The sequence below is a fragment of the Lampetra planeri genome, chromosome 20 (genome assembly GCF_965212315.1).
Source record: "Lampetra planeri chromosome 20, kcLamPlan1.2.h2, whole genome shotgun sequence".
Classification (NCBI taxonomy): domain Eukaryota; kingdom Metazoa; phylum Chordata; class Hyperoartia; order Petromyzontiformes; family Petromyzontidae; genus Lampetra; species Lampetra planeri.
The window spans coordinates 4810008-4825261 of NC_136126.1; the positions used below are offsets into that span (position 1 = coordinate 4810008).

The window sequence follows — 15254 nt, forward strand, 5'->3', positions numbered from 1 at the left end:
CAGTAACGAATTTGCGCGTTCTGTTTACGTGACAAACCTTACTAATTGGCTGTCGGGTGGTAGCGAGTTTTACGACATTTATATTTACGGGATCTAACCCACAAACCTGTATTATAAACAGCTGTCAGATCCAGAAAGGGGAAAGTTGTAAGGGATATGAGATGGCACATGCAACCCATCAAAGCACACGTGATTTGTTATCAAGGCCTACCGTGATGTAAGAAAATGCTATTCATTATTACAGCATTGAAATGTAATACCATGGTTCAACATGGTACTGATATTCACAATAGTTGCATTGCATTGCTCATGCAGATGTGCACCAAGCAGAAGTTTGTGCAATACAATAGGCACACCCAGCGTTCTGGATTACAATTTACACGCAAGGATTTGAACAATGTAATTCGTTAGCAGCGATTGTGGACTGCACAGCCACATCTGTTTGGCTGTAGGCAAACACTTATTATAGTTAAAATGAGAATTCAAAAATTAAGTGACTATTACCCTGGCTGAAAAGTGCAGTTGTGCAAATTGGTTGTATCCATGTTTCAATAAAACTTAAATGCATGCAATCATGCCAAAATATGCAATAAAATGAGAACAAATTATTGCACTTCCAAGTTTTGGGTTGCAAAATAGCTCAATATATATTTACATGCCTTTAATGTGCGTTATGAAACACTTCCAAAACTCAGTTCAAATGCAACGCAGCCCTTAGAGGTAAAACAATTTGCACACTGCATGTGCATTCTCAGCATAGATTTAACATACAAGCATATATCTGGTCAACACTCGAAAACCAAAACCTGTTGACAAACATTTTTGCAAGCATTTATTGAAAATACACAAATGTGTGGCAGTTTTATCCAACCAAAACATTTCAAAAGTCCACTTTTTACAAAGCCTGTGAATTGCTTTCCTAACATACTAATCACTTCCTTAATCATCTTCTAACAAGACATTCGTTGTTAGATCTTAAAAACACACGAATTCCACCATAAACATTGTACCATTCTGTACGATGGAACCTGTTAGTACAATAATATTCAATGGGGAAAGCAGAGCGCGTGTTTATGAAGCATTGAAAATGTACAGTACATGTTTGGTGCGAGAGCCCCTACTGCCTAATGGGAATGTGGGGGGGGTCTTCAGTCCTCCTTGAGTCCTCCAAACACCTCGCTGGGCACCGCCTTCTGTTCCACTTGCACCTCTGCAGACAAAGCAGTCGCATCTCATTTGTTCCCAAATACATACTAGTTTACCCAGCAGCATCCCGTTGTTAATCGAGTGCTGGTCGAAGCTCACCCACGCATTTCAACCGTTGGCATTGTCTGACCATATTTCACCAAAGTGTGGGTTTTAAAGGGACCCCTTTAATTGACATTAGCCATGGCCAGGACTCAAATTTCGGTGGCTGGGTTCATATTCCAATGCTCTACCTCAACCACAATCCTTAAACATCCAAAAACATCATGCTTTCCAAGTATGATAATCTTGAAATGTTTTCAATATGCATAATATCCATCACAATTGAATTGAAGTGTTTGTAAGATTAAAGAGCTGTATAATGAGGTTGTGCGTGGACTGGTCGAAGGCTCAATGATTTGCACACACAACCTATTAAAATGTAGACATGAGGTCTTGGTGGCTCAGAGGATCAATAATGTTATAGCAACAAGCTGCTGACAGTCTGGGTTTGAATCAAGACAAGGACATGTGATTAAATGCAGCTCTCGAATGTACTAAGTTGATCAACAATGTATATGCAAAAAACACTGGTGCTTGTCATGTGACACGCATCTGTATTGCAGGGCATGTATCAAATAAAAATTGTGTCATCCCATGAACCCAATAGAACTAACTGGATAAGGATGACCTTTAAATACAGATACTGTACATTGTTGTTGCAAACGTGACAGGCCACCGCTTCCAAAGCAGGTGACACGATAATGCAATCACAATCCGGCCAGATCCCAGCAGCACCTAGCCTCACTCCGTCACCCACCCCTCGCATACTCGCTCCACGTACCGTCAGGCTCCCCGGCTTCCTCGTCGTTGTCCGAGTCGATATGAATCTCGTCGGGGTTGCTTTGCTTGGCGAGCTCGGACAGCTCACTCTTGGACGTGTCGCTCCTGCGAGCCGACGATGGGCGATGCGGAAAGAAAGTCAATTCGTACTTGCACATACTTGACAAACAAGTCGTTTCTTTTCAGAGCCACTGCCAAGCTCTCCAAATTAACTGATCAAGAATTGCAGAGAGCGTGTCAACGACTACTCGAAAAAACCCAGCTAACGCGAGTGACTGTGTTCCCATTTCTGGAAACATATCTTGTATATTCCTTTAAATATATATATATATATAATTCAATTGTACGTTACAAATGAAAACAGTGGGATACTAGCTGGCATTACTGAGGAATATCAATGCCAAAGTTCAGTCCAAGTGCGTTTCAAAGACGATAGGCTGCTCTTGATGTGTTGATGTGCTGGTGCGTAAAGTTTGCTTGTCGCTGACAAAACAGCGAAGCCAACCTGACGAAGAGAATTTTCTCCTTGCTCTTGGGTTTGTCCTTGGCAGCCTCGGCAGCCAAAAGCTGAGCTTTCTGCTCAAGTAGTTTCATCTCATCCACGGGGCCGTGTCCAGGTGCAAGGTCAGCCACTGCAGAGCAGTAATAAATAAAGAAAATTCAGTATAAGCATGCAGTTTTACTACTGCCGTAGATCATTCTGCCTGGGTTTATTAATACATGTTACTGTTATTAAAACTCGGCAGTACAATATCAATTTCCTTTCAACGCTATATAACACAATATAGCCTTAATAATCGCATGGTCCTCTGATTGAAATCAATACAGCCTGCTGCCCCTAATGTAATTATTATACTACACAGTGTCAACATGTAGATATTTCAATGGAGAGAACATCCAATCCAGTCGGGCAGATATGATCACTAATCTGCAACAATGCGGGCAACTGGTACGCAACGCAAGCCCCTGCAGCTGCGGCAAGCAACGGATTTAATTTAGCAAGAAAACACCGTGACATTTTTACAGGGGATCTGAGCACACTTGCACAGACACACAGCACCTGTTCCGGTGGTGGTGGATGAGGCTGCCAGCATCTGTGCCGCCATGAAGTTGACCTGCGTGTTGTAGGTGGCCTGCACGCTGCGCTTGATGCGTAGCATCTCCCGCACCGTGTCCTCGTTACCGTGCTTGATCTCAAACTCCTTCCACGTCTGCCAGAAGGACAATGTGGTCTGCAAGAAAAACAAAAATACAACAAATTTCATCATCAGCCATGATCATTCTAAGCAGCTGCCATCTTCTATAAGTTATAAAGCAGTATGCATAATTATGTACATGGCCATGAGTTTGCTCTACAACTGGTCTCAAGCTCTAAGCTGTTCATGAAAGTTCATGACTACAACTACATTATTTAGTTTAATTATAATATCAAACATAAACAATATATATTTTGATTTAAAGCTTTCGTGTCTGCAGGGATTCATTTTCTTGGTTCTTTCGGTAAAGTCACGTAGAAGGGAAATAATAAAATAATAGAAACCAATATATTATTTTATTATTTACCTTCTACGTGACTTTACCGAAAGAACCAAGAATATAAACAATATATGTTGATGAATTGCTTGACGTGCAATGACATGAGCGCATAGAGTGCAAGCAACAGCTTTCCACCAATCGACCTGTTCCAGCAACTACAGGAATCGTGGCGATGTTAAATACAAGGGCAGGAAGTTGCCCGCTCTCTGTCGCGTGTGGCTCTCGACTCACGCGGGGATCCGACATCTGCGAGCAGTACGAGTAGACGGCCCTGGCCCGGTCAATCTCCCCGAGTTTGCACTCCATGTCGGCGAAACGCATGCACATCTCGCGAGCGTGGTCATCTTGCAGCACCTAGACACGCCACGGACACACCGCCGCACAAGACACAATTGATGCAGACTGCTGTAGACAACTGGTTGCACCAATGAACACATACGTAACAAAGGCTTACGTTAAATCGGTACAAACTTTCCCGCAATAATGCGCAACCGTGTTTCTTTTTGTGTTGCTCCATTTTACAAGGGCTGTGACACTGGGAAAATAAAAGTGTTTATGGGGTCCTTGACGTACAACTTTGTTCAAGGTTATTTTACAAATATTTTCTCATTGTAGCACACAGTAGCTCTTTAATTGGCCGAAGTCACATGGGTCACTGACAAGCCAAACGTTAAACATGGGAAATGTTTGTGTGCAGACAGAAAATATAATAAGTGAAAAATGTTATGAATTTGTCCAAAGGTAAATAGCAAACCCAGTTGGTGATTGTAACTTTATATTATCTAAACATCATTTTTCTAAAACGCCTTGTTTAAATTGGCAGAGCAAGTCCATTTCTCCTTGCCTGGATCCATTGCTGTTTACAACTGACCACCACACATCATTCAAGCCAGGTCATCCACAATAAGAGGGCCTTTCCAGCCTCTGCAGTATTAACACGACGACAAGACAGACTTCAATGGCTCAGTATTGTGTAACTGCCACAAAATTAAAAGTTTCATAGTCTAAAACACGATGTTGTGCAACATATGCAAAACAACAGAATACAGTTACATGCATCAATATTGCATCTATTAACTTCATCTCAACACTGACACATGCCACACAATCAGTATTACCGTATTCTCTAGATTATAACACTTTCTTCCCCATGTAATTTAAAGCAAAAGTTGGGGATGCATCTTATAATCCGGTAGGTGAGTGCACGTGATCAGATTTGTATAACTTTAATGACAACGGGCACAAGTTTATTTTTGTCTATTTAACAAGGTAAGGCCTACTGAGCCATTTAGCTTCTTTTCAGAAGCGACCTTTCCACAAATGATAGCTCAATGAAGTTGCTTATCTCGTTGAAATACTCTAAACGCATATTTCCAAATGTGGAGAGAAAAACCGGAGGACCCGGAGAAAAATCCACGCGACCAAGGGGAGAACACGCACACTCGGGATCAAACCCACGACCTCCTTGTATCACAGGTGAGGCAGTTAACATCTCGCGTCTTATTTCCAGGAGCATCTTATAATTCAGAGAATACGTCATAGAAACGCGAGCCTGCTAGCGCGCGCGTGTCCATGTGAGCGGCACCTCGATGGCCTTCTCGTATATGGCGCGCGTGTGCGTGACGCCGTAGATTTCGGCGGCGCGCTTGATGTAGATGTTGAACATGGAGTACTGCTCCGAGGGCTCGACACCACGCGTGCCTCGCTCGTACACCGCCATGGCGTGTCGCGCAAGCCCGTGCTCCTCCTCCAGCTTGGCGTACAGCAGGTAGAAGCCTTGATGGGGGTACGAGGGACAGGCGGTAGGTGGTGAGTTTGCTTGGGAACCGTGAAAGAACCGCTGCCTTAAATCGCACAACATAACCGGTTAAGCGTTCTAGGCGTTAAAGGCACATTGTACTGCGCGAGAACACTCACAAGTAGGCACGCAATGATTCACCGTGTACACCCTACCCATCCCCCAAGCGATTTGATTGTCACTATTCGGAGCCGCGATTTCAATCACGAATCGATACTTTTTTTGGTAAACAATTTCTGTCTCATTTGTATAGATTTGTTAATTCAAAACAGCTGAAACGTAACAGTGTCAAAACACTTTTGGCCACTGACGTCAACAGATCTATCGTTGACTGGGGCACATACTCTTTGCAAACTTGGGTGGGCAGCCTTCCAATGCTTGCTCAAACAGATCTCGAGCCCTCTCCAGCTTCTTTCCACCGTAGCGCTCGATGAACTTCACCAGGTAGGTGTTCCAGATGTCAAACACGTTGGGCCAGCGGAACAAAGCAATCCCTCGCTCGTATGCCTGAGGTGAGTCGGAACACAAATAATTGCGAAATGTCACAAACGTGCGCGAACAGTGGATTGATTAAAACGTAAAAAAACGACATTGTTCATCATGACCAACGCATGCATGTACGCGCGCGTACCTTATAGCTTTCTTCAAAGTAGTTGTGTTCTTCCAGAAACATGGCGTAGTTGATGATTATTTGTGGCGTAGCAATGCGGAGATCAATGATGCGATCGTAAACCGCCTTTGTCGACTGGTAAGGACAAGAGAAGCGCGTTACAACTTGTCTGGGGGTAGCGACACCGTGCACCAATGTCAATAAAAATGTACAAAAAACAACACGCAGTCATCAGGATGGTTCACCAAAACACAATACAAGTTCATTGTAAAACTGATTAAATGAAAGATGTGCATGTACAGCCCTTTGTCAATCCACTGCTGGATAAGGGCCTCCCCACGCTGTACGTCATGCGAGAGTCATGTGACCATACGTCGCTGCTCAATCGATGTTGCAAAGGCGTGGAGCATATAAGTAGAGCAATATATTTTGCTGGACTGCACTCTGCTGCTGCCCACAACGTAGACCCCACAAGCCCTATGGCGAACTTGTTTCTAAATTTGTGGTCACCCTTGCAAGTACTTTCCAGGCTCAAACCGACTTGGGCTTCTGAGATCTGATGATTTTGTGCAGTCAAGGTGATTTGTTCATAAGCAAAACAAATAAGAAGTCTCACTGCATCTCTACACCCGTTCTCAGGTGGTTTCTGCATTCGGATGTTTGGCGAATACCATTAACGGGCGCTTGGCATGTAGGAGGAACCCGGAGTAACCGGGATTCCGGGTGATTTGGTCATAGGAAAATTGGAATTGTTTGTTTTAAATCGTTAAATCTAAAGTGAACGAATGCCACGCGTGCTGGCATACTGGAGAGTCGAGAGTCAACGACCCCACGTTTACCTTGAAGGTGCCCAGGCTCTCCTCCAGGTCGGCCAGCATGGACCACACCTTCAGAGATTTGTACAGTCGGTTCTGCACCGGCTCCGACGTGTCAAAGTAATCCGCCTTCCGGGACGGCATGGCTGTGGCTCGCTGGGAACAAAAATAAACAGCGCCGCAAAGCAGCACGCCGCAGGGTTTACAAGCACATCGCGTGGGCGTGTGCAATGCGCACAGGTTTATTTTGTTACATCAAACAATTACGAACACGAACTTGCAGTACTTCCACGGTAAAACTATGGCGAAATGTACGTTTTCTCATTTGGTATGTACGTTTTAGACATTTTAACACATAAGTTTCAAGAATATTTTTGTATCTTAATTTAAAAGTTCGCAGCGTTGCGTGACGTCATCACCCCCCCTCTCCCCCCGCCTCACTTAAATTGCACGTAACGTCACCAACCCCGAGTTCTCTCCACTACCGTGTGTCTCGGACGTCACCCTCTCTCTGTAGCTTTAGGCTGACTGCCCTCTGCTGCTCAGCATGTAGCCTCAGTCTCAAAATGTGCCAATCTCAGGATGTGAATGGGCTTCCTGCAAAACAACCCGGTCCCCATCTTCTCTCCGCAGCGTGCGCAAGGTGGCCCTGCTAATTCAAACACATGGCGACTATTAACGGCGACGTGCCGAAGCAATGGTGACAGCCTTCGTAGCCGTTGTTCCCTTTCCCTGAATGCTCGGGGGGGGGGGGGCAGTGAAAAGGGGCGCTTACCCTCAAGAGGCGCAGGGCCTCGTCGTAGTTCTCGTGACGCAGCTCCATCTCGGCAAACTCGCACCAGACGCCCGCCAGGTCGTCCACGCTCTTCAGCGCCACCTTGGTGGCCTTCTCGAAAATGGTGCGAGCCTACGCGATGAGAAGTAGACAACTGCACTGCCCGTCCGCCCGCCGCTCCGCTGTTAACAATAACTGGCAGCTTCACAATTCTCATTAAAAGAAAAAGATGCGGCCGAGGTGCACGTGTCAGTTTTAGTTTTTTACCAAGGTGCAAACTTTCACACGCAACAGGTACTTACATCTTCAATCTGGTCGTTCTCTTCGTAGTACTTGGCGAACGCCACCCAGAGCGTGTGTGGCTTGCCGGTGGCCTTCACGGGGTCTATGGTCTGAACCGCCTCTGTGTACGTGTTGATAATCTGGTAGAAAGAAAAAGAGAACATCAGTTTAACACATAGGCTTTCGCGACCAATATTATTCATAATCAACGGCGAATTGCCCGATGATGCTGGATGCAATTACCAGCGAAACGTCGTACTCAAATTGTAAATGTTGTGGTTTCACGCTTCAACACACCGGTGCGCTAAAGCAGTGAACTATTTGTCTTTTGTCAACGTGACACTTTTTTACTGATTGGCCGTGTCAGGTGGTGGAGGGTTACGACACATTTTTAAATAACGCGATCTAAACCCAAAAACGTTGATTATGAAAGAGAACACCGTCAGTGTATTTTAAGGCACAATGGCCAATATGTGCAGCACCATCCAAGGAGAGGGCACTCAGTGACATGGAACAATGGATTTCAAGACAGGTTTCTGGTCAGCATCCAGATTCTCCACCAATGTAACACCGACCACCAAATCACCCTGTGTGCACCGAATCTCTTCAGATCTCGGAAGCGGAACTGGGTTGAGCCTGGTTTTTACCTGTAAGAAAGACAGCCTGGGAATACCAGGTGTTATAGGCTTGGGCTGCTAGGTGGCAATAAGCAATGGAATAACAATCTATGTGGAGTTTTATCCGGATACTGCAGTGTCCTTCAATAAGCCAAACATTCATTTACGGAACTGATTAAACATCTCAATACAGGTCCCCGATTAATAAAACTCCTGAGACCACATTTAATCCTTCCTGGATAAAAACATCAATATTATTATCATTTATCATCTTGTTGAATTAATTTGCATTACAAAACCTGAAGCAATTAATGCTTACATTGTTTAAAATAAAAAAATAAATATTTGAAGACAAAAAGCAAAGCTCTCGTTCATAAAACCCAAGTGACGTATTGGCGGCGTTGGGCGCGCGGCTCTCTTGCCTCTCTCGGTTTGCCCTCGTAGAGCTTGGCGCGCTTGTGCCACTCGTGAACGTTGTGGGGGTTCTGCCGCAGCAGGACGCTGTTGAGGAGGAGCGGCCTCCGGTCCATGAGCTGCTCGTACCGCGCCAGCCGCAGCTCCACGTCCAAGTCATCTGCGACAGTACGGTGACCTCGGTGACGGCTCGCACAACTCAATCCGACGACCACAGCTAAACCTGGATACACGTCTCTTCAGAACGTTTGTAGTTCAACTGATCACACTATTCTTTACCGAGTAAAAATAAATGTATTGTGAGACAAGCTAGTTCACGCTCTTACTGACGTCACCCAGAATAAAAAAACTATTCAGGCAATGTGGAGTGGTGGTTCAGTGGTTAGCGCGCTGTGCTCTAATGCTGACGACACAAGTTCGATTCCCAGCCATGGTTAACATCAGTGACAAGTGATATCAGAACCCGTCCTGCCCTCCCCATTCACCAATCTGCACAGATCAGCACGATCGAATATGGTAAAAAAATCCCAATGAATTACATGCTTTGGGGTGGCCTTTATACAATGTTGGATCGAGCGTGGCATAATTTCTTTACTTACTTACATACAGGAAATCTAGGAGCCGTGACACGTGACTAGTTATTATAAGGAGGAGTAAAAAGGCAGCATTGTGTATTCATCGGGTCAGGTTTGAGAGGGTTAGACAGTTCTCGGCTGAGAGGGCACGATCACAAGGTGCTCACCATCTTCGCTCGCTCCCTGCTCTCCTGATGCCTCCATCTTGGCGCTGATCATGCTCTCCTCGAACTGCGCGTACGCGTCGAACACCTGCGTGAAGTCGCGGACCGTCGTCACCGTCTGGATCGCCTCCTCGTACACGTCCCGTGCCTGCGGACACACATTGTTCGCGCAAAATCACAAAGCGTTAGTGCGCATACTGTGGGAACGTTCGAGTTGTACGGTGTTAGGCATGTCTGCAAACCGTTGAAGTAACACGAATAATAAATCAGCGTTGGTAATGTGCACAGTGATCACTCACTCTCAAGAGAGCGAGAATGATTCGTGCAGGAAACCACAGACGAAGTGGGGAAGACAGCCAGAACTAGCGCCAACAACTGCCCAAGTCCTGTGGTCCGATATTAGGATGTTTGTCCAATTCCATTAATTAGTGCTTATATGTGGGATACCTGAGTACCCTGAGGAAGCCCACGTGTGCGACAGGATTTGGGGGGCGGGTAACAATCAATCCCCACACAGATGGGATACAGAAGGAAATGAATCCCACTTGCTGTACTGCCACGCCATTTCCGTTTTTATTTTACAACGACGAGGGCCGGGGGGGGTGGGGGGGGGGCTGGCGTCACCTTCTCGAAGTGGCCGCTGCGGATGTAGTAGTCGGCCAGCGAGCACCAGAGCTGTCCCAGCTGGTCCGTGAAACGCGTCAGCCCGCCGCGGATGATGGCCCCCACCTTCAGCGACTTGACCTTGTCCGGGTTCTTGGAAATGAGCTCGCACAGGTCGTGCCATAGCTGTTTCTCAAACACAAACGACAAAACAACCACCGATAACGTTGAAAATGACTGATGATTAGATTTTGCGGGAACCAACAGTATCGCCTATGACCAAATCGCACTGCAATAAACCCACTCTTGTCATATCTTGGAAGTTAAGAAGGGTTGAACTTGTACAGAAGTGAACACTATGCATAAAAAACAGATATTATAGGCTGCTGCAAAGTTACGTTGTGGACAGCATAGGGCATTGTACTTATATGCCTTCACCAATCCGCCTTGACCAAGCGTGGTAAAGTTTGGTCGAATAACCTTCCCCCGCCACGCCCCCCCGACTCTTATGGCGTGGGGAGGACTTCATCCAGCAGTAGATTGTCCTTCCCCCGCACAACCGATTAGCATGGTAGGCTACGCACGGTGTGAAAAAAGTTCAACATCCATACATACGCATCAGCCACCGCCATACAATGTCGTGAGTCAAAGTCACAAATTATTTCTACTTCTTTCACATCAATGTCTCACCCACCTGGTGGTTTGACTTGCCAGCCTTTGAAATGAAGCGCTCGTCATTCACGATCTTAGCCTGACGGATGGCCGCTTCATCCAGACGGTCGATGGAGACCAAGTACTTTATGTACTCCTCTGCATTCTCTGGACAAAGCTTACAAGAGAATAAAACAGTTTCAACCATCTCTTTCGAAATGTAGTAAACAGACCTACAGCATAAAACCACAAGATTGCATGATGTGTCACTGTTATATAACTCAGACCCTAAATGCACAAACTTGTTATCAACTGACAAACTTACATTTTCGAAAATAACAAAAAAAAGTCAATGATTACACTTAGAGGAGAGTTCAACATTCTCAAAATATATCATAAATATACCAACTTTAAGCTGGGATGGCTTAAACCCTAAAGTGTTGAGCAGAGGCTAATGGCAGAGCAACACACCCATGTTAGGAAAAGTCCCCGTAAAGTAGGCCCCTGGCACGGAGCTCCATAAAATATCGGAAGCAGCCCCATCCTCCCCGACCAAAATACTATTAACTGAAGAGGTAAGTATTCCAGCTAAAGATGTCTGTATATATCAAAGTCCAGAAGTCCAGAATTAAAAATAGAGCACTCTGTTTACTTGTGACACATTTATATTATTGTACTATTATCCCTTAGCCCAGTTAAACAATATTGTGAAATTTGCGACGACCGCCAAGGCTGACGGACCTTCAGATGCCGCCTGTAGACACGGACGGCCGTCTCGGGCAGCGGGTACATGCCCACGAACTTGAGGTAGAGCGGCCAAATGCGCATGTGCTGTGTGATGGGCAGGGCGCGCAGCCCTCGGTCGAGCGTGCGCCGCGTACGTGTGATCTTGCACTGGTCCATCAGGAACTGGCAGTAGTCGAGCCATATCCGCGGCATCTGAAGGACAACGCAGCACATGGCGGCGATACTCAACAACGTGCGGACACCGAACGCGAAGACTCGCTTGAAAACTGAGTAATTTGATACTTGTCACAACAACCGTACATAGGCAACCGTGCTAATCGCAGGTTCACGTGGGTTACAGACTCTTTAAGTACATGTACAGCTCTGTTGTGAAACCACTGCTATATGAAGGTTTACCCAGCCTGTGTGGGCCATTGAGGTTACACAATTAGCACGTTTGGCTACGTACGGTGTGAAAGAAGTTCAACATACACAACTATACTTCACCACACTGTCAGTGCAGCCTGGTGAAGGCAGAGAGCAGGGAAGTACAAGAATGAAATGAATCCATTGCCCTCTGGTGACCACCACGTAGCACTGCAGCACTATGCCAACAACTTTTGTGTATGGCGGTCACCCATCCAAAGCACGAGCACTATCCGGGCTTAACCGCTATAGCCTCCAAGATTTGACGAGGCTCGAGTGCATTCTGCGTGACTTGTTCTCCATGAAAAAAGGAAATTATATTTTGATACGCAAATCTCAATGTTATATTTTTTTATCATTCCTGCATTTTTTTACTTCTCATGAGTAAATTGGCTCAGGTACACTTTAAAAACATGCGCTAAATCTATTTAACGGTGCACTGTCCGAACACAACAGTACCTTGTGCATGAAAACCAGCGCCCTCTCATGACAGTTGTTTGCGTCTTCAAACGCAGGGTCCGTGACGCATTTCCCCTTCACTTGTTTCCGCCGCAGCTTAAGGTAATTGTACCACAGCTTGTAGCTACAAACACAAACCAACAATTAAACACAGATATTGTTTAGCGACTACTCGTATATGAAATATTACATTTGGGTTTCCACAGAGCATGTAAGGATTTACCTCCAACCTCTGCGATTTGATGATCGACCAGGAGTCCGGTTCAAGAATCAATATCGATTTATTTTTCATCACATTTTAATTAAGTTTGTATTGTTTTTAAAATTTCCCATCTTGTTTGTAGCGCTAAGTATGCAAACAACATTTATACGGGCATATGAGTGGCAGACAATTATTATCGTAAATACTAAAATCATCGATAAAACTCGATGCCTGTAAGAAAGGTATTTTCATCTACGAATTAATAAATCATTATGCCTCTTGTGTAGCTTCTTCCAAAACAAGCACATGCTTAGCATGTGCCATTTTTCACCCTTCATTTTATTAAGCAACGAGTACAAAGACAAATATCCCCCGTATAGCCTTAACAGACTGTTGGAGCAAGTGCTGTTAGCGAGTAGCACCTATGAAGGCCGGCAGGGCACACGAGGTTTGTGGGTGGCCAGCACCACGCCTGACCGCCTTTGTCTTCCGAGTGGTGATGTTTACACACCCCACGAGGTACTTATTTGAGGCCGAGTCCAACTAGGGGAGGCCCAGGCCTGGTACAGATAATTGTTACCGGCGTTGGCCGTGAGCGGGAATCGAACTCGAGTCGCCGGGTTCGTAGCGCAATGTAGCGCTAACCGCTACACCACCGCTACACCACCGCTACCATACAACGCGAGTCCATTCACACAAACGCACGCACCTCCCGGGAAGCTCCTTGAGTGCCCGCTCGTACACCAAGTTGACGACCTGATTGGTGGCTCCCTGCTTGAACTCCACGTAGCGCAACCAGCATTTGACCGAGTACGGGTTGCGGATGATCTCCTCTTCGTAGGGGAGGTCATCCTCCTCCTGCGCACCACAAACGCAAAAAGCAAAGAGGTAGCACCGCACTGTCAGAAGGATGCACAGCAACGAATCTGATGGCACCAGCTTATTTGTTCCAATACCGGGCTAAAAAATTAATGTCAGGGTTGGCCATTGTCTTTATTAGGGATAGCGAACATTTTCCTTCACGAGGGTTAAATGGCATGTTGAAATACCTTTGGAGAGTATATTCTTGGGTCTTTCGGTAAAGTCACATAGATAGGTTCAAAGAAAATAATCAAAAATAACATAAAACTACGACGTTTCGATCGCAACGCAAACGGTCGTCTTTTCCTGAAGACGACCGCTTGCCAGATTTGGCATTATCAGGCGACGGCCAGATTTGGCTGTCGCCTGATGATGCCAGTTGTAATTACTAATCTGGCTGTAGCCTGATGCCAGTTGTAATTACTAATCTGTCTGTCTCCTGATGATGCCAGTTGTAATTACTAATCTGGCTGTCGCCTGATTATGCCGGTTGTATATACTAATCTGGCTGTCGCCTGATTATGCCGATTGTAATTACTAATCTCTCTGCCGCCTGCTGATGCCGGTTGTATTTACAACCCAGATTTGGCTGTCGCCTGATGATACCGGTTGTAATTACTAATCTGGCTGTCGCCTGATGATGCCGGTTGTAATTACTAATCTGGCTGTCGCCTGATTATGCCGGTTGTAATTACTAATCTGGCTATCGCCTGATGATGCCGGGTTGTAATTACTGGCGAAACGTTGCAGGTGGCGGCGAGTTTAACGACACACATTGTACACTGACGCGATCCAACACAAAAAAACTCGACTGCGGGCAACATTGAACGCGAAAGCCTCCAAAGCTGCTGCGTGTTCAACTGACGTGTGACCGCTTCTGCGTGAAATATAAATGAGCCTGTGCACGAGCTTAAATAAAAAATGTTTAGTTTTCAAACGCAATTAATTCGAAAGAAAACAAACTATAACAGCATCATCATTATTATTATTAGTTTCAGCAACCGCTCTCGACTGGGACTAGAGGCCTACGCAGCGGACAAGGCCTCAATGGGAGTGGAGGGGGAGTGAACCGACTTTGAAGCGATTCCCCGAGTGGCTTTAGGACTGATCGGGCAGGGCGACGAATGGCGGGTGGAACTCACGAAGAAGATGTCCGTATCGCCCCCCTTCTTCTTGTTCGTCGTCGGCGGTGGCGCCTTCGCCGCCGTCTTCTTCACCGTCAGCTCCGCCTCGGTCGGCCCCGCGGACACCATGGCCCTGACTTATGGCGATGGCTTCCTCGCCCGGATCGATTCCTTTTTTTTAAAAGCCGCGGCGATTTCCACCCCTTCGATTGCGTCGATTGAGTTTCACCGGGCACTTTGCGGCAACGGGGAGGGGGATTTAGATGCGATCGGCGGTTATTGTTAGGGGAAGCGCTTGACCAACACGCTGCGATGCGACGGTTGCCCTCGTTTGATTGGGGTAGTCGATGAAAGTGATGTGTTTGAGTGTGGTGTGGGGCGGAGAGAATCGATTCGTAATTAAAGTTGAGGAATCGAAAGACGAACTTCTCTCGTGCTGTTATTTGCCTTCTCGCTACGACGATTACTTGGTTCATTAATTTGAAAGCGATTTAGATTCCAACTATGCATGGCCAAAATTCGATATGGCCAGAGAATGAATAAATAAAGTTTTGCCCAAAAACTTGGGGACAAAGCAGAGTTTAAAAA

General features: G+C 45.9%; 1 protein-coding gene across 1 annotated transcript; it reads right to left on the minus strand.

The window, feature by feature from the left end:
* Nucleotides 1–819: 819 nt before the first annotated feature.
* Nucleotides 820–14840, minus strand: XAB2 (XPA binding protein 2). The gene is made up of 19 exons (XM_078603326.1): nucleotides 14685–14840; nucleotides 13391–13539; nucleotides 12480–12603; nucleotides 11610–11807; nucleotides 10912–11046; nucleotides 10239–10403; nucleotides 9618–9762; nucleotides 8884–9035; nucleotides 7865–7984; nucleotides 7563–7694; nucleotides 6812–6943; nucleotides 5994–6107; nucleotides 5707–5869; nucleotides 5150–5340; nucleotides 3796–3918; nucleotides 3089–3260; nucleotides 2534–2660; nucleotides 2030–2133; nucleotides 820–1210 (listed from the first exon to the last, which is right to left on the minus strand). Exons 1-19 carry the CDS (start codon nucleotides 14793–14795, stop codon nucleotides 1149–1151), a joined length of 2619 nt encoding a protein of 872 aa, XP_078459452.1. The 5' UTR covers nucleotides 14796–14840; the 3' UTR covers nucleotides 820–1148.
* Between the last annotated feature and the right edge of the window lie 414 nt (nucleotides 14841–15254).